The sequence below is a fragment of the Acanthochromis polyacanthus genome, chromosome 7, assembly GCF_021347895.1.
Source record: "Acanthochromis polyacanthus isolate Apoly-LR-REF ecotype Palm Island chromosome 7, KAUST_Apoly_ChrSc, whole genome shotgun sequence".
NCBI classification, from domain to species: Eukaryota; Metazoa; Chordata; class Actinopteri; family Pomacentridae; genus Acanthochromis; species Acanthochromis polyacanthus.
In genome coordinates this window covers 31,407,478-31,427,983 of record NC_067119.1, presented here as the reverse complement: position 1 = coordinate 31,427,983, position 20,506 = coordinate 31,407,478, and the positions used below count along the sequence as shown (strand labels likewise).

General features: G+C 39.8%; 1 protein-coding gene across 1 annotated transcript in view; it reads right to left on the bottom strand.

Moving 5' to 3' along the window:
- Positions 1-20,506, bottom strand: part of arvcfb (ARVCF delta catenin family member b) — a 158,593-nt gene that overhangs the window by 43,404 nt on the left and 94,683 nt on the right. Inside the window, 4 exon segments of the mRNA XM_051951034.1 lie at positions 11,949-12,020; positions 15,368-15,385; positions 18,027-18,198; positions 18,334-18,451. Coding sequence (XP_051806994.1) covers positions 11,949-12,020; positions 15,368-15,385; positions 18,027-18,198; positions 18,334-18,451 — 380 coding nt within the window.

Here is a 20,506-nt window from a genome sequence, read left to right as displayed (position 1 = left end):
TCCGTGAGGCTGCCAACGTCATTTGGGGTCTCACCTCGCTGCAAAATGTGGAAATAAGGAATAGGAGGTGAAGGAGGGCGGCAACCAGGACAACTGAGCAGTGTGTTTGTTCTGAGCAAAAGGGCAAGTGATTCACTGCAGTGGTCAACAGGTTGTGAGCTAGCAAGAAGTCAACAAGGCCAGAAGTCAGCGTTCAGTATCTGGGTGTCAAATTCCACAGGAAAGAAAACGGGGAGCTGCTACAGTACATGATACTGCTGCTTGGAATTTGGGATGTAGAATAAATTATTCATGACATACTGCTTATACTTTGGGTGTAAAGTAGAAGCAGAACAGGCCAAACTTTCTCTCCCATTGGAATTGTGCTACTCTGAAGCAGACTTGGCATCAGCATAATGACGCGGAGATGCTTTATCTTGAAAAATGGATCTGATTGAACATATTTGCTCACTGCATCAGGGCATTCATCGAGCCTTTGGGCAAGACTATCACTTTTTTTCACGGCTGCTTCTAAGCCATAGAGATATAGCAGGGGGGATTAGAAGAATCAGATTCATGCCACAGAGCCATTAAGTGAAACATTTCTCCTCTATGCGGGGTGACAACAGCAGAGAAAAACAATGAAAGTGTAGCTCCGTTTTCTTTAACTCAATTGAGCCCCTGACTTCTCCAACTTCAAGAGCTGAGATGCATCAGAGAGAGAGATGACTCCGACAGCAAAACCGTCAGTGTTCATTATACTACAAATAGAGATCTCCAGTGGATTGATATCAAAGAAGGTTATACAATGCAATGAATAACAGCTTGCGCCGGCGTTGTTTGTCAATGCTCAGACCTCTTCACAAATGAAATGCTCGGCTTGCAAGACAAAGCAGGGAGATGCGTTACACAGTTGTCTTGGTAAACACTGCTGTTTTCTCAATTGCTCAATGTGTGTTTGTGAGGTGAGAGAAGCACATAAATCTCCCTGGGATGGAAAACACACCGAAGTGGCAGAGAGCAAGAGAAATGACAATTAGCAAGCAGGGTAGCAAGAGAAACAGAGGGAGCAAAAGTGCAAACATGGAAGGCACCAGGGATGTGTAGTCTTCCCAAACCATTTGCTATGCACAGCTTGGTTCGGTATGAAATTGCTTCAGTTTGGTACATCATATGAGTCAAACAATTACTGCTGAAAGTCTATTTATGTCAACATACTTGCACTCCCTGAATGAATATTCTGGAGCACGAGCTCCACCCGGAAAAAGTTTGGCAGTGCACCGCTTGTTGCTCAACAACTATTGCAGTATAGCAGCATCAGACCTGAACACTGGGCCAACACTGTGTTAGTTGTGTCTCAGGCCATTGGTTTATCCCCTAAAAAGTGATTTCTGTATCTCATAGTTACATATTACAGCTACATATTTAAAAGTTTTTTTCCATTATAATAATCCCTTCATTCCCTGAAATAGCTTAGATGCTCTAAACGTTTGCTCCCTCTACAATTTGTAGATCTATGAAGTCCCTGCCTCTCTCTCCATTGACCCTTCCCAACTTACTGCAGATCAGCACACCATGGTCAGACACTGTAGACCTACCCTACACAATGACAAGTTGTAATATTGGAGTGATTTAACTAAATAAATTGTTTAATTTATGAACTGTCTTCTAGTATATAAAATACACTATGAGGACATGTTTGCATGGCAAGAAACTTGTACGTATTAACTCACTGCATACATGGAGTCTGAGCCCTCCTACGTGGCCAGAATCCGTAGCTTCCCTGCTCCCACTGTACAGGTTAATCAACCACAACTCACGCTGAGTGTAAATATCAAGCCCCCAGTTGCTTTCGACCGGTGACAATTACAATGAAGAGTTTTTTTCAAGCAAGATGGCTGTGCCCTCAGTGTTGACAGAAAGAGGAAGATGTGTTACTTTGTGAAGCTTTTAAAGCTGCAGAAGCACTGCTGGGTTTAATAGTTTAATTAAGTTTATGAAGAATATGTTCAACTTGTCCAAATGAACATTTTTTAATTGTATTTATTTTAAGCTTAAGCATAAACAGCTCAGTCTTTTGTTACTGACAGGATTTAGTAACCGAATGTCTTCACTGTTGCACTAAGAAATGTGGCACTTTTGAATATTAGTAAAACACTGCTATGCATTTTTTAAAAAAAGTCGTACTGAATCGTGACTCCAAAAACAAACTGTGAAATTTGTTCGACCCCTAGAAAATACTGAAGCTTTTCAGACACAATGCCTTTATTGCTCAGTCAGATTGCCCTTGTTGTCAGGTATGACTAATTAGCACTACTGAATGCAGCTGGGATCAAACTGCCTCACTGGAAACTATAAGCAGTTTGACAAAAACATTCATTATGCTGGAACCAAGCTCAGCCAGAGGAAATAGTGAAAGCTTCCAATTATTTCCTCACAGAAAAATATATCATTGTGGAGTGTGCTGGCCTAGAGTTAAAAGGTGATCAGGGTTTAGCTTGTGGATTTTAAGAGTCGACAAAGCATGCATACTTTAGATTAAAATCACTATGAAACTGCATGAATGTTGTATAAACTTAGTGCGACAAGAAAGGAACCATCTTATTCACAATTTCCATCTGATGTTATGTCAGTCATGCAAGCCACACACCTATCTCCACCACTAGATAGAATTGCTAAGAATTTTTGTACAGAGATTTATGGTTCATAGACAGTAAATCCTTCAGACTTTGGTGCTCTCATGACTTTTTGTCATGCACCACCACGGGACTGACTTAATGATTTCAGTAAAAAAAAACAAAAAAAACAACAACTACAGGATGGGTTCTTGTGAAGTCTGATGCAAAATGCCCAGAGCTGTAGCTTAGCCCTTCTACTGGTTGCATTGTTGTTACCACCGTTCTCCTTTGGTTGACCATGATTTGATATCTTCCTACTTACATCTGTGTCTTACTGAGTGAGAACTGGACTCTCCCTCTCTACAAGCCTCCTCCTCTCTCTCTCCTCATTTGCCATTTTAAAATAATAATCTACAGATTGCTTCATGTTCGGAAGAGCTGAATGGACTGTTTCACACATCAGGCAGGGAGGAAAGAAGAAAAAGTACCACTCTCAGTCACAATGGTTAGTGCAGTCGCTGAGGGACAGCTAAACAGCCTAATGATCATAATGCACTCACACGGTGCGACCATATGAAATTTAGACACGCACTGTCTCAAAAAATGATTGCAGTCTGGAGCCTTGATGCACTCAACACTTACTGTAATGATTTTGGTGATCATTTGACTTTTCATCTAGTGCGTCACTAATCCAGTGTTTGAAGCTTACGACCAAATACATACAAAATTAATAACATTTCCCTCAGCTTCAATACTTCAGTGTTAGTAAGCTAATGTAGAAAGCCTACTACACTAGCTGGTAGCATGGGGGCAGACTGTCAAGTCAAGGTGGCTGTATCGACGTGTTCAGATGGAGTAAAAACCTTCATCTGTCCACAGAAGTCTGCAGAGACACATATGTGAACATTAGTATGCTACTCAAATGTGTGCTGTCTGCACATGAGCCCAACAAGAAAACAAGATGTTTGTTGTTTTCCAATTTTTTTGTTCTATTCTTAGTAAGCGCTTGCACACCCATGTTGTTTTTTGGACTTTTTCCTATTTTCATATTTCTCAGCTTTATAATAAATATTCTCATGACCTCACTGATTAAATGTGCTTCTGTCCCTAAAGATATGTGTAAAAGTGCTTATTTTACAATGGACACCATGTAAGGATGTATTAACTACAGCTTTTACTTGCTGAGCTGGTTTTATGTACATCTGTGAAGGCCAAAGCCTGTTTTCCTTATCTGTCAAGGTCAAACGATTCCCATCTTAGATTTGCTGGACATGTGCAGTCATTCACTTTGGCTACTGCTACTCATTGAAAACACACCCGCATGCTCAGTGAAGAGGCGAGGTGCATTTCACTCTGCTGCATCATAACACGGTTCTGACAATACAGTACAGAGAGATAAGCGCAAGAGAGAGCAGATAACGGAGGGGAAAAGATGAAGGCTGCAATAAACGTAAAGGCTAATTAATTTCAGACAGTGTGTCTCTCAGGATGGCCAACAACTGTTTCTGTATTCTGTGAACCTCCTCTTCTGGTCAGAGGAAACCTCAGGAAGAAGAAAAATACAGATTTTTAGCTTTTTCTACAAGTTTCTTTCCCTTCGGCCTTCAACATAAGTAAGCCAGATCTGTACAGACGCAGTCATCACACCTTCTCTACTCTACCTCCCCACTCCTCTCTCCTGACCTTCTTCCAACCTAAAGGTAAACGCTGTGGTTTCAATTAACTGCTGCGAAAATGTTTCATCATCTCAGGGGTTGCCACGCTCACTGGCTCTTTAATGAAAAGTGTCTTTTCACACTTCTTAATTACTTTTGTTCGAGTACCCCTCAAACTTTCTCTGGCTTTGTTCTGGACGGCATGAATAATGCACCACCAGTTATGTCTCTAATGATGTATGTGCCTGCAACAGGTCCCATTTGTGGTGCAACTATATGGGCAAAATAACTCACTTAATCAGCTAGAGTAGATAAATTGGACACATAATCAAGTTGAAGGAGTGAAAACCTGGCGAGACAAGTTCCTGTGGACAAAGTTTGAAAATAGTTTAATAAGGGCAGAAGAACGGGTATTGGCTAATAATTAGAAATGACATTTACTGTCTGGGTTAATACTACTAGGTCTTCAACAGACAGCCATGCCGATATGCAACCTGCTGTGGAAATAATATTACATTTTAGTGTTCTAGTCTGTTACATAAATGGCAAAATTGCTTCTTAAGTTTCTCCAAAGGTTATGGTTGTGGTAAAAGACAACAGTATTGTCTCTGATAAGGACATGAGCCACAGTCCAGAGTTTTAGCAGCAGTATTACAATACTACACCACGTTAGCGTTTGTTTTCATGAGCATTCATATTCATAAGCTACTTCACAATGCTGTGGACAATAACAAATTAACACTTGAGCTGCCACAATACTTTGCATTAATTATGATGCTGATGCTAAAAATGTGTTGACATTAATATTTAAACCAAAATGTGGCTTTTAAGTTTTTGGTAAATGCTTCAATTCACTGCAACTTTTTAAACTTCTTTGTCTTTTACTTTAGCACTGTTGTGTGGTGAGTCTTACTCAGTTCAGCGTAAAAGTTTCCAGAGGCCCAAGGCTATGAAAACAGTAGAGCACTTCAAATTAACAGAGAACAAAAAGGCGGTTTGTTAAATGAACAAAGTCTGGATGGCAGACTGAAGCAGCACAGCACAAAGCACAAGCACCTGAAGAGAAAATACATTCCAGAGGATGTAAAACCAGATACGTTGTGTATTTATTAGCAAGGACAGATTTTTGATATCTTCTGTCCTCATAACTGCTAAATACACAAAAAATAACCATAATAATAAAATATTCAACAGATCAATTTTAGAGTGTTTCGTGGCAGTTCTAGTACCGGTAATCACTTACTCAATATTTACTTTTGGTTGAGAGTTAGTGCGGTGGTTGTTTGGCTTCCTCATAATAACGAGACTCCCGCATGCCAGAGAAATATATAAATGTGTCAAACATCACTCTTTGTAAAACCACAGAGTGGGGACTTACAGTGATTTTGTACACCAATTAAAGAAACAATGTAAAATGTGCCGGCACACTCTTGTTTTAGCTTTGGACGGAGGAAGGCTAACTGTCATCCATCGATCTTCTTATCTAACCCTCAACAAGAAGGAGAATAAGTGCATATCCAAACATGTCACTGCATTATTTAAGGAGCTGCAAAAAATGCCTGAAAATAATGTCATGTGTCTAACCTTCAAAGAATGGACTCAGTGCATCGTGAGAAGAACACTTTGTGAGAATTTGTCATTTCTTTCGAATGAGAATGGCAACATTTTAAAGCAGCAGAAATAAATACATATTTTAAAAACAACGGCCACACATTGCCACATATTGAATGATGACATGTAAAGTGAAAGGGATTGCTTCTGGTGACAAACCCACAAGAAATTATCACCAAACTCAGCAGAATCTGCATGGAGCAAATTAGCATTTTATTTTAGCCTATTGTTTTGGTTTTACAGGTATATCACGGATCAAACAGACTTCCAGTCAGTGCAGGCAGCTATTTTCAGTGAAAAACTTCTGATGAACTCACTGTATTCTACCTGCTCAGCACCCAATGGCAGAGGAAGCAATTAGCTGGTGAGCACAGAGGAGAATTAGGCAACTGAGAGTCACTGTTGTGCTTTTCGGACACTTTTTTCATCTTCATGATAGTGACCAAAAAACAGTTAGCCCAGCTTTATAGGTGGAGAAGGATTGTTGATATTTTACTACGTGCCCGATTATGTCCGTCTTCCTCTTTGCTATGTTCAATTCAATTCAATTTTATTTATATAGCACCTGCATTTGACCTGTATTTATACAGGTCAAATTGTCTCAAGACGTTTTACAGAATCCATATGCCTGAACGGTGTTCTCTTCTCCAACATGAACTTGTACAGATTTGAATGTGCACACTGGAATAGTGCAGATCGGTCACAGCTACACACGTGGACAAAATTGTTGGTACCCCTCAGTTAAAGAAGGAAAAACCCACAATTCTCACTGAAATCACTTGAAACTCACAAAAGTAACAATAAATAAAAATTTATTGAAAATTAAATAATCAAAATCAGCCATCACTTTTGAATTGTTGATTAACATAATTATTTAAAAAAACAAACTAATGAAATAGGGCTGGACAAAAATGATGGTACCCATAACTTAATATTTTGTTGCACAACCTTTTGAGGCAATCACTGCAATTAAACGATTTCTGTATTTGTCAATGAGCGTTCTGCAGCTGTCAACAGGTATTTTGGCCCACTCCTCATGAGCAAACAGCTCCAGTTGTCTCAGGTTTGATGGGTGTCTTCTCCAAATGGCATGTTTCAGCTCCTTCCACATATGTTCAATGGGATTCAGATCTGGGCTCATAGAAGGCCACTTTAGAATAGTCCAACGCTTTTCTCTCAGCCATTCTTGGGTGTTTTTGGCTGTGTGTTTTGGATCGTTGTCCTGTTGGAAGACCCATGACCTGCGACTGAGACCAAGCTTTCTGACACTAGGCAGCACATTTCTCTCCAGAATGCCTTGATAGTCTTCAGATTTCATCGTACCTTGCACACTTTCAAGACACCCTGTGCCAGATGCAGCAAAGCAGCCCCAAAACATTACTGAGCCTCCTCCATGTTTCACCGTAGGGACAGTGTTCTTTTCTTCGTATGCTTGGTTTTTGAGTCTATGAACATAGAGTTGATGTGCCTTACCAAAAAGCTCCAGTTTGGTCTCATCTGTCCAAAGGACATTCTCCCAGAAGCTTTGTGGCTTGTCAACATGCGTTTTTGCAAATTCCAGTCTGGCTTTTTTATGAGTTTTTTTCAGCAGTGGTGTCCTCCTTGGTCGTCTCCCATGAAGTCCACTTTGGCTCAAACAACGACGAATGGTGCGATCTGACACTGATGTACCTTGGCCTTGGAGTTCACCTTTAATTTCTTTGGAGGTTGCTCTGGGCTCTTTGGATACAATTCCAACGATCCGTCTCTTCAATTTGTCATCAATTTTCCTCTTGCGGCCACGTCCAGGGAGGTTGGCTACTGTCCCGTGGGTCTTGAACTTCTGAATAATATGAGCCACTGTTGTCACAGGAACTTCAAGCTGTTTAGAGATGGTCTTATAGCCTTTACCTTTAAGATGTTTGTCTATAATTTTTTTTCGGATGTCCTGGGACAATTCTCTCCTTCGCTTTCTGTTGTCCATGTTCAGTGTGGTACACACCTTTTCACCAAACAGCAGGGTGACTACTTGTCTCCCTTTAAATAGGCAGACTGACTGATTATGAGTTTGGAAACACCTGTGATGTCAATTAAATGACACACCTGAGTTAATCATGTCACTCTGGTCAAATAGTTTTCAATCTTTTATAGAGGTACCATCATTTTTGTCCAGGCCTGTTTCATTAGTTTGTTTTTTTAAATAATTATGTTAATCAACAATTCAAAAGTAATGGCTGTTTTTGATTATTTAATTTTCAATACATTTTTATTTATTGTTACTTTTGTGAGTTTCAAGTGATTTCAGTGAGAATTGTGGGTTTTTCCTTCTTTAACTGAGGGGTACCAACAATTTTGTCCACGTGTGTACTTACTTTGTTTTTCATTGACAGAGCCAGAGCTGTGTACCAGCATCAGATTTTCTCTCAGCACACACAGAACTGACAGCTAGCAGACCGTGGGGGGACCCTCACTGAATTTGACAAAACTGTACTGAGTTGGAATCACCGACTTTTCAAAATTCTACTTAAAACGGGCTATTATTGTCAACCCACAAAACATACTGTATATCAGACAATAGCATAACTGAAACTGCTGTCAAACTAAAAAATACCAATCGGACCTGGTTTTCTTCTCTGGCTCTCTTTCCTTCTCTTTGTTTCCTCAACATATACACACATACACATCCACATCCACACATACACATCCTCACACAAACAAAAAGATTAATCATTGCCCACCACCAGGTCCAGTGTGCTCCCTGCATTGACCTCTCTCTGTCTGACATCAGATCAGGACCGGGATACACATGTAATCTCCCTTATCTCCCTTAGCCATCGCCACCAAATGAGAGCTGCTCTCTCGCTCGCTCTCCCTGCAAACCCTCCACAGATGACCAGGGAAGTTGTGTTGGTGTAGGGTGGAGTACGTGCCCGAACCACACAAACACACATTTTCATAGACAAACAAACAAGGCACCCAGAACACCTTTAGAGCCTTGCAGTCGGAAGCACTTTCACCTCTGATGTTTCCCGAAGAAGAAAAATGTGCTTTAAAAGTCAATGTGTGTTTTTGCTGAGGTGATTAAGCTTATTATCCATGCATCTCACTGTTGTTACTCGCCTCTGTGTCGAGCTAATAAACGTCAAATATGATTTGTCTGTCTGCAAGCAGGAAAATGCCAGGCCACTCTCTACAACGTGAACCCCTCCTCTCATTTCAACTGTGCGTGACATTTAGGCCTATAACGATAATTGCTTTCTCTGGAGTCAAAACTCCGAAGGGTGTTGTTTCCACATTGTGTAACGTAATCGCAGCACAATTGTAACTGCTATAGATCCTCGGATGCAGCGTGCCAGCTTGGCTTTTACCCATGAAAACCCAGCGAGTGGAAAATATTAATTATCATCCTTGGAGCTCATCTGCTTGCCTTTACTTTAGGAGAGATAAAAAAAAAAAAAGGCAAAATCGGCTTAACTTGGAAAAGCACAGCAATTAATTGTGATCTCGTTTAATGAGAGCCCACTTTGCTGCGTTAATGTGGCTAATTAGCAGTCAAACAGGAAGTGATATTGACTTTGAGTGCCTGCCACTAGTCATTGATGAAGGTGCTGATGTGTAAATACCACAAAAAGGTGTGCAGGCACATTCTGCAGACACGACGAGACAGAGGGACAGACGCTCTGAAACACACCTTTCCTCAGAGTAAAGCATCATACCGACTCACGCACGAGCAAATACACATTCTATTACCATCCGGATGTACTGATCTGTGCACTGCATGCTAATTTGAGTTTATTGTTACAACTGCCGGTTAGTGCCAAAAACTAAACACAAAGCAGCACACAGTTAGTCACACACTACTGCTAGAATCAGTTGCAGGATCTAGGGGTAAAGCTCTACCCCTGTTTGCTGCCTTGCCTTACCTCTTCATATGATACATTACAAGATGGAGAGGAGTGGAGTGGAGTGGACTACTCTCTGATTACGGTCAATAAAAGCACACTTGCGTGGAGTTCACATGGTGAGATCATAGCCTCAGATAGCTATATCTTCCCAACAGCGCTGCATTCAGTGAAATAAATAAAATACTTCTGTCTATCAAGCTTTGTGTGATACTGAGAGATTTTCTTGTTGCATCTTTCCATCATGTTTACAGTTCAGGAGCAGACAATGCAATATGGTGTCTATCACCATGGTACTGTTTCTTTATCTATAGGCCTTTTCAGACATGGGATATGTGATATTGTTGGTTGCATCAGCCTGTTAAAGTGGCAGCAATCTGTCATTCAGATACAGGCTACTTCTACATCACAGCTTGACTCAGACATACTTACCATGGTGACGGAAAGAGCAGCAATATGCACACAGTATTTGTCAACCACACAAGACGGTACATCAACAGATAGTACATAATAATGCACTAATAAACAATAAACTAAATCTAAACTAACAGCATTTTATCCAACAGTTCAAACAACTAACAATCTGGTATATTTGGAATTTTGTAAACACTGAAAACTCAGTCCATGTGTGATGATAATCTAACAACCGCTTTACAGTGAAATAAAAATACCTTGATAGCTCCGAAGTAGCTCAGGATTCAAACGAATGACAGCATCTATGTACCAAGCTATTTAACTGAAAATATTGAACTGATACTCTGTGTGTGACAACTCATCTGTCTGAGGTGCAGAAAAGTACACAGTGTTGTTAGTTTGTAATGACTGTGTCTTTATGTTGGAGATAATTTACAATTACAAGAAACAAGGAAGTAACCGTTGCTGGTAAATGTACATAAATAAATGCAGCTTTCTCTGCTTGGAGACACTGATATGGATCCAGCTGCTGTCAGATGTTGCAGACATGAAGCCGACACATTTATATACCAATTTAGAAGTCGGTTTTGTTCATGAAAGTTTTTAATGAACGAGATGAAGTAGTTTGATTTGTAATTTAAATCACAGGATTGGACAAAGAGATATCATTACCTTGTCAGTTTATCTGCTGTTTTAATATTTTGGTAGCTGCATTTCAAGCCGCATTTGCTACATAAACTGGGGCTGCAACTGGCACCAATTTTCATTTTCCATAAAAAGAACAGCTATGTTAGCATAGCATGAAGTCTGGCCAGCACTTCTAAAGCTTGCTAATTAACACATTACAATTAGTCTATTTAAACTGTGTATAGGCTGAAGCATACAAATGACAAAGTGCTGTTTTATGAGTGAGTGATGTGCCAAAGTGTTTTTTGGAGTCCGGTGTACACTCGCCTGGCAACCAGAGGAGACGTCAAGAATTTACTGTTCACAGCCAAGAAATAGTTGGACATGTGACCCTGTATAAAATGGGTAATAGCTCATAAGCTTCTGTTTTGTGAGCAAATGAGGGAGCTTCAGGGTGCTAATATGAAGATTTTGTTACCTTTGGGCAGAACCAGGATGGCTGTTTAAATCTTGTTAGTAGTTTTTGTGGTAAGCTAAGCAGCAGCTGGCCGTCCCGTTTGGTTCATATCTGCTGTTTATGAGAGTGCTATTAATCTTCGCATCTCACTCTGGGCAAGAAAGCGACAGAATCTCAAATGTTTTCTGTAATTTGTCAAGTATTGTCTTCATTAATCAACTAATTGATCAATTAATTAAATAGTTAATCATTGTTTCTGCTTTCATCCTGACGTAAAATTTTCGAACACTGCGACAGAAGATTAAGTCCGTATCGCCCGCTCCCAGGCTGCACATTCACTAATAAATTACAGCACAGTGCAATTCAACAGACACAACAATAGATGCACTTTAATAACAGGCAGCCTTTTTATTGCCTGTTGTGTCCCAGTGCATTGTTGCAGTATTTGACAAAAAGAGGGCTTACAGAGTTGATGCTCTCACAAGCTGCCAACAATCGACTGTCTCACTGGAGGCACAAAACCATCAAACAAAGCTAAATCAACAGCTAAATAACAGACTGCTCTTTCCCCATTAAAGGCCTCCCACGCTTCTGTTGACCAACACACCTGACCTGCCTCCAATCAAACCAGTTGTTCTCCAGATGTGAAGCTACCTCCAGGCTACTTTTACCAGGGGGACGTTCTGCCTGACAGACCAGGGCCTACCTTTTGACGGCTCTGTGCGCTTGGGCAGATCCAATGTGTCGTAGTTTTTGTCGTTCTCACCATTTTTTCTGCCTGTATAGAGAAGAGAGGAGGAAAGGTGATGTCAGTGTCATATTATAAGACACTGGGATTAAAAAGGACAATGTGAGAGACACCAGGGTTGGACCGGTATGGATTTAAAAAGGGTGACATCAGTTTGTACTAAAAGAATGTATTAAAAAATTCAATTTTTCATGCTTCTTAAAAAACAATAATAACACCAATAAAGTTATATATAGATGGTTTATAAACTGCTCAGGACATGGCAGATTTACATGTACAAAATTACACCAAATTTAACAAAAGCATCCTGATTAGAGTAATTGATAAATACACACATCGGTCCCACCAGCAATAACGCATGAATGTTTCATTGCACAGAGCTAGAAGCTTGATGTACAAACACACATATAGAATTCACACTGTCTATTATATACAAACTGGCATACATCCCAAAAACATACTATAAGAACGCAACACCACACCCTCACACATTTAACCACACTGTCTTATCACAGTCACGTACACTTGCACAACTTATCAGCAGTGTTTCCTGAGCAGCTAAACACCTTAAATAAAGCAGTGGCAGACAGGAAATGGAGTACGAGGGATGGGGGTGACTGCAGTTCAGCCAGCTAATGGTGAGCTTACATGCATATGGACATGCCCATGGGACAAAACAGGGATACACAGACAGAATGGCAGATTTCTCAGCTAGACGGAACTAAAATTTCCGGACATTGGGGTCAGGGGAAGAAGGACTTACAAAGTTCTCCTTCGAGGCTGAGACACAACTTCCCTTCAGGAAACAAACTTATACATTTGAGCTGCTGCTAACCCAGCTTTCCCAGGGCATAAGGTTTGAATTTGAAGATACCAGATCGTTATTGTTCGTCCAATTGTAAATGTAGCATTTGATGACTTATTTAAAGAGAAGTTAATGTGAATTATTTTAAAATGAATCAACAGAATATTCCATTTGGATACTTTGAGTCGGCTCACAATGTACAACTTCACTCTTCATAATATTATGTTAGTTATAATGCAAAAAACATTATAAAAAAAAGCAAAAATGTCATCATTACTAGATCTCGTAGTTCTAAAGATTTTGTAATTATGTGAAAACTATGTCATAATTAGGAGTTATTGTACAATAAACTAACAGGGGCAGGAATTGGAACGCTTCTGAACCATAGGATTTCTTCAGTTTCAAAGTAATTCATTAACAGTTTTCAGGACATCCAGTGGTACACCAAAAAAGGGAAAGTTTTATGGACTAAAAATGGGGCAAGGCAGCATTATATAACTTAGCATCTGTTTGCACATGTGGAGGCCTGCAATGTATGTAAAACCACCTTAATCTTTCCTCATAACTGCATTACCTTGATCTCATAGTTAGATCTTGTAATTACAAGATCATTTCAGTTTCTTTTTTTTGTGTTAACACAATGCCCTTCTACAACTGTGAACCACCTTTCCTCTCTTTTTTTCTTTCAAAAGCACTAAAATCCAAAAGTTTACCACTTGAAGTCACATAAGCTTTAAGTTCTGGGGAAAAAAAAACATTGTTTAGCTAACCTTGCCACAGAAATCCTGACATATTGATAAATGTGTATTCTATGCAACGATCTCTGTATTTAAGCTATGTGACTAGAACAGACAAATAGCTGAAACGCTTCACGTATGACAGGTTGTTGGTAAACTAAGTAGTTGGCAGCTGTGGTGTAAGAACTGCACCCTGCTGGCCAAATTTAAAATACAGAACACCATCACTGCTGTCTGAAAACATTAAACCTCTGAACCCCAACTAATTTCTGGTCGTTTTCTGCTGCTGTCACATATTTTGCTACTGTTGGCTCATTTTTACTGTAATATAAAGTCTCGCCCTTCTATAGAAAGAGGACAACCATGAAGGAGGAGAGGGAACTCAGAAATGTAATAAAAAGTTTAATGTCACCATAAAAAGAAAAGGTTTAATTTCTTTTTATAAATATATTTTACAAAAACAAAAAATGCTCTGAATACTATAGATATTTTACTGTAATATATTTTTACAACCTCTACAAATAATGTTTTTCACACTACTGCATATAAAGTCTAGACAGATATTTCCCCATGCATCTTCCAACAACTTGTATAGACCCATACTGGATTTATATTACTACTCAAGTATGTTTTATTTGGTCTTTATCTAATATGTTTTCATACTTGTATCCTCTCTGTTCTGTATAAACATAGCTTGCAATTTAAAAAGTGACACAGTTTTTGCCGTGTGACTGTCGGTTGGATCTGAGTCACTCATGGTTCCTTGTTTGTGCTCAGGAGCAAAGAACTTTTAGTTTTTTTTACAGTATTTGGTTTGTGCCAGTGGTTTATTTTTGGTAAATTTTCACACCAGACACACAGAATGAATTGATTTTAGGAAAAATCAAGGTTTTCAGCTTACATTTGGTTAATTTTTCAGACAGAACCGCAGGCATGAATATAATCCTAGGATTCTTTTTGTTTTTACAATTTTCAGCTGGCTCTGTTTAATGTTGTAATTTTGGTAATTTTTCAAAGCTTTCAAACCTGCTCATGTGTTTAGAGGTTCAGAGTGTGAAAATAATGGGCCAATTACAAAATACATTTCTGAATATGTTCAGGTAGTTTGCCTTTCCAAATAGTGAAGAACGTTTTCCTGGTAAAAACATTGACAACCTCTAAATGTTTGCATGTTTAGAGAATTTTCAAAATGTCCCAAAGAACAACAAACCACAGAGCGATATCTTGACAGCTTCATACAAACCTGTTTCAGCATCCAACATCCACATCATTTGAATTTTAAATGCACACAAACGCACACAAACAGGGTCTGCAGCAGAGCTTGACATCTATGCTTAAACATAACACAAAATGATCCAAAGTGACAGTTGGTTGTTGAGATTATTCTCATCTGGAGTCGAAAAGGTTGTAGACCTCAGCGCAGAGATAGATTTCTGCTTTTAATTGTCATCAATGCATCTTTGCCTCATTTGATTAGTCAAGCTCTACTTAACAACCTGACAAAAACAGACGAACTTAGTAATTTAATCAAGCACTCCTTTTACCTTTTATCTGTTTTACAGGATCTATAGAAAAACTAATTCTAACAAACTGAAAGTCTGGGACAGGTGGAGTGAATAATACTGGACGCTACGGTAGGTCGGTATGGTGAGGGTATGCATGTGGAATGAATGAAACACCCTAATTTTCTGAAGTCTTTGAAACTTTTTCAGGTTTCTGGAGGATAACCAACACTACTTCTACACTTCTAACTATTTTCTACAGCCAGGGGGAAGGAGGAGGAGGATGGAGGAACAGGAGAACTGAAGTGAGAAGAATTGAGGGGGGGCACTCACCTTGATTAAACCATTCCTCTATAGTTAGCCAAGGAGGCAGCAGCAATGCCAAAAAACACAAAGCAAGGAGAAGAGAGAAGAGGCATGGTGAAAAAGACGTGTGTGCGAGTGTCAAGAGGCTGTGCAACACATGTGAACGTTTTTTTGAATTTCTGACAAAAAGAAGTAACTGAATAGTGAAGGTGAAAGAGTGAAAGGGGAGGTGAAAAAGGCCAAAATACAGAAAGAAGGAGAGAACACAGAGGGAAAAAGAAGGAGTTCTTTTGAGATTGAAAAGAGACAGATAGTAAGCCATTAGCAGTCCATAGGTGTTCACTGGGAAGCCTGTTCAAAGAGCTGGCATCAGTGGGATGGCTTTTTAGAGAGAGAGGGGAGAGACAGAGAGACAGTCAAATCGTAAGAAAAATGTGAAACATAAAGGAAAAGATATTCAGATAAGCAGGCAAAAGCGAAAAAGAGAAAATAATGAAAAAGAGCACAAGAAAAGAATGAGACAGAAAAGAATGTGCTTCCGCTGTCGGATAGGAACGCAGCATAAAGAGTCACAGTAAAACATGTATAGAAAAACAGCACAAACCACCAGCGTTTGTGCTTCATTAAAATCACTGCGTGGGAAGAACAGAAATGTGCTCAAAGAGATGAAAGTAACCGCCAAGAATCAAACCGTTTATTAGCAAAAACAAAGCATGAGCTGCAATGTGCGTGCTCTTCGTAATGTTATGTTTTATACTGAATATGACACTGAAACGGAGAGGAGGCCAAACTTAGCATGCTTAAGGTAACAAATTACCATGAATATTGCCAGCAGTGCTGCTTAACTACCCTCCTTCATGATCCTTTATAGCTGCATTTACTGTTTCTGTACCTGAGCCTCTTCTCTGAAAGAACACCTTCAGGGTCTGCAGCCGCTAAACACATCTCATTATTCTCTCTTTCTGTGTGTGTGTGTGTGTGTGTGTGTGTGTGTGTGTGTGTGTGTGTAAAAGTATTCATGTGGTTAATTGGTGAATGTGTATACATGTAAGCTGGGTGTTGTCCTGACCCCTGAACTGATGCGATTCTCTGAAGAGCCGTTAGATGTGAAGGGTCACTGGCGGGTAGTCACACCTCATTGGCTGACTGATTAATGGCAACCATTACTGTTGTACAGCAGAGAGATAACAGCGTCATTTAGCTAACAGCCCCAGAGAACACTGATTAAGACGTCTTCAACAACACGTACCTACATGGCGCATCTGTTAAGCAGAGTCAATAACGACAAAAACCTCCCGATGCTACTTAAGGCTGCAATGACAGACGTCCAATTATCTCTGTCATTTGACAAAGGGGAAGTTTCAGCATAGTCGTGTTGAGTTTTGGACTTGGTTTAAGTTCATCATGCTCCGACAATTGTGACTACTGTTGCTGTTTTTGAGTGTTCATTTACGCCAACTGTCATTTCAGCAAACTGAGGCCTTGATTTTGTTGACGAATTGAATAAGTGTCCCTGTATGTGCTGCCTTCACTTAGACATTTTTACATTTTTTTCCTGAACATTTGCACCTGTTGTGAGTGTTGTCAGTGTACTAAATGGTTGCTCTCATTTTACATGCACTTATCAGGGTAAGTATCTGTTTATCAATGATCAAAATGGATGGTAATTTGCTTTCCGGCCCATTAGAAGCAGGAGGCCCTACTGCTCTATACGTGTGGGGATGATTCACAGTGATAAGGGATATTTAACAGGGTTGATCATATCCTAATCGGGTGACATTTTTAATAGGGGTTGACCGATATGATTGTGTTTTGGACAGATTTGAATTATTGGTAACAAAGGAATCTCATAACTGATATTTGAAAATGATGTACATTTGCATGGAGTCTTAAAATTTAGACTGACACAAGCTACAACACAAAGCATAATTACATTTTATGTTTTATTAATGTGTATTTGAAAGAGATCATTTATCTATCGGTATGGTAGCTGTAATAGGTAAGCTATCACAGAGTGTTGTGAGCAGGTGACTACAGATAGAGAGGCGGCTGCATCAGAGCCAAAGTTGCACAAATTCAAAATATACTTTATTGGGAATCGATTTAAAAAAGCTGAGTATCAGAGGTCAAAAAATGGTCGACTCCTAGTTTTTATGCTGTTATATAAAATCAAATATCACCTGAGACAATACAGTTGATGTTGAAGAATTGGAATTGATAATAACAGAAGAGATAAGAGCTTTAAAAATGTAATCAAATGTAAAAAAGGGAAGCTGTTGAGTAGAGTTCTGTGAAATGACATTAGATATACCTTCACTGGATCTCCCAAGTTGTCCCACAATTGTATTTTGTACATCCATCCAGCCATATTTCTGTATATGTGATCATATGTAGCATTACATTTTGACATTTTCTTCAGTGTCTACAAAATCAGTAATGAATAGCAGCAGGGCACAAAAGGAAAGCTGCTGTGTGAATCACTGCTCTGCTCTGTCAGTTATTTTTACATCCTACAGATATGAAAAAAGAGAAGGCGTATGTTTTTTATATATTTAAATTTTCTACTACTATGCAGCGAGCAAGAGTAGGTGTTTCATTGAAGTGTCATATCTAATTTTAAAATTCCCCGGATCTGTGATTCTGGTTGGTGATGATCAGACTTCTCTCTCTTATTTCTACCCCTCACCTTTGGCCTTCTTTCCTCCGAAGCAGCCGGCGTCATCCTTCTTCTTCCTCTGTGGTCCCACTGATCCAGGGGCCTGTAGCGCTGACGGGTCCTGGAACTTTTCGGCCCCTGGCACCTCTTTGTGGACGTGGTAGGACAGATTCCTCATAATACAAACACAGTTCTCCACAGACTGGGAGAAAAAACAGACAAGGGCGGTGTTAACTATGGCTACACTTCCACGGCATCTTTAGATTAGATCTCACTGCTATAAATAAGACTAATGAACTTATATGTGTTTTGGTGGGTGAGCCAGATGTTGTCCTACCTTGTTATCCATATCCTTCTTCCCTACAGCTGACTGAAGAGCGTGCAGCAGAGCATCCACCAATCCATCACATTCCCTCAGTCTGCGGCGAGCCTCTGCCCCGTCTGAGCTCACATTTCTACAGGAACACCGTCAAACACACACAAACTGTCAATAAGCAAGAGAGTAGCACGTGCAGAGAAGAGAAGCTACCAAGTGACATACAGCAACTGCATTGAACTGCTTAAAAAAATGGAAAAAGAGTCAGTTTTAGATTTAAAATGTAGCCGTATAGCAACAGGAGCTGCAATTTCTGCAGTTCCGATGATGTATCTTTGCTCCTTGTTATAGTAATTCCACAGAGAAGCAACAGTACTACTGAAACTACTAATTCACCACCACAACAAGGACTGTGAAGAAGAAAATGTTTCAGCATATTTAAGAACAGCAAATAAAGTTAAAAAGGAGAACAACTATAGCAAAATGAAAAACGGTTTCCCTCAGGAACAAAGTATGAGTGCTATGAAAGGTGGATATCCACATTTAGGTTCACCATGCCAGGTGTATTGTCTCTGTGAGACTTTTTAAATTATTATACCTTTATTTTTAGTCCTCTTGTACTTCTTTCGGCCTTATTGTGCAGTCCAGCTGCTGTAACATCTGTGTTTCTCAGTGAGGGATCAATAAAGTTCATCTTATCTCATCTGAGCACCCTCAAAGTTATTTTTTTAAGTTCATTGATACACAGCCCATCGCTGTGTATCAAAGTTAAATATTTTGCATCCATTCCTGCTTTAAAATGGCCTAAATGGAAGTCTACACGGTTGTCTCCTTCAGAATGTGCAGATCTGTTGAGTCCCTGCCTCTACCTCCATCCATGTGATCCTACTTGCTGCAGCTCCAGCATGCCAGCTCACCTACCACTCTGTTCAAACACAGTAAAACCACTATGTGCTACACAATGACAAATTGTAATCTTCCAGTAAGTTCAGGGTGTTGTTCTTATAGTTTGTTACGTATGAAGTCCTCTAAGTCAGAGTCAGTGTTTCTAAGACTGTCATAGGCTCATGCTCCGGCATGAAGTTGACTACCTAATTTGCACATGTCTTTCAGAATACAAAAAACACCACATGGACATGTCGACAAGATGAAAAAAACATCATTATTTACCTGAGGGGGTCTTTAACAGTCCCAAAGAAGTGTAATATAACAAGGATACAGAGTGGATATGGCAAACAGCCAAATGCATGACTGTTCATACAAAAGCTCAATATCAGCAAACTGATATCAGTCTGCTCCAGCCATGTGATTTTCTGGGTTCACATGTGACCCGTGGCCTGTATCCTCCCTGTCTGCCTCAGAAATACAATGTAGTAAAGCCAGACGGCTTTAGGAATAATCTTTAAAAAATGATGAATATAAATTTCATTTTTGATACAAAGGGAAATGCCATCCTGGTTAGATCAGTCGGCGCCCTGAGCACAGCTCCTATAAGCACAGAGCAGAGCTGGTGCAGTCTTAGTGTGGCTGTCTGACTGACTGTGAAAGGCAAGGCTTTAAAGAGGGTTAAGGGATAGCTGGGGCTCCCCGCTCCTCACCAGGGACTTCATTTATGAGGGCTTCCAACCCACATAATCCCATTAGCCGACCCCCAGTTAGTCCTATGGAAGAGTGGCAGCCTTGCAGAGGTAAGCAGAACTGGAGTGCTTTTTACTGCTGTGTGGACTGAAACACATCATCCAACGCTGCTTCACATGTGGATGTTTCAATTTAACAACAAAGGACACAACCACAAAGCCATAGTGTGTAATATTTAAATTGATTCAGAATACCCTCCTGCGCTTGCTAATAATTAATTTACAAGTCATAAGGGATGCACTGCAAACCTTCAAATGACGACCCACACAGAGCAGAACTACAAAGACACTCATATCATACACTACATGTATACAATGTACACACACCCAAATATAATACCTGCCTTACTCCTTGTCATTTCCTTGGTGAGTGTACTGTGAAATCATCTTGCAATTCCTGCTAATTCACACTATCTTTAGTAGAAAGCAGGCAGACAGCACTGGCCATCTGCACTCACTCATAAATCAACGACATCCATCTTTAACTATCAAAAAGCAGTCACCACCTCCCCTGTAAACAGATCCAAAGAAGTGCCCGCCGTGGATTTATTTGACAG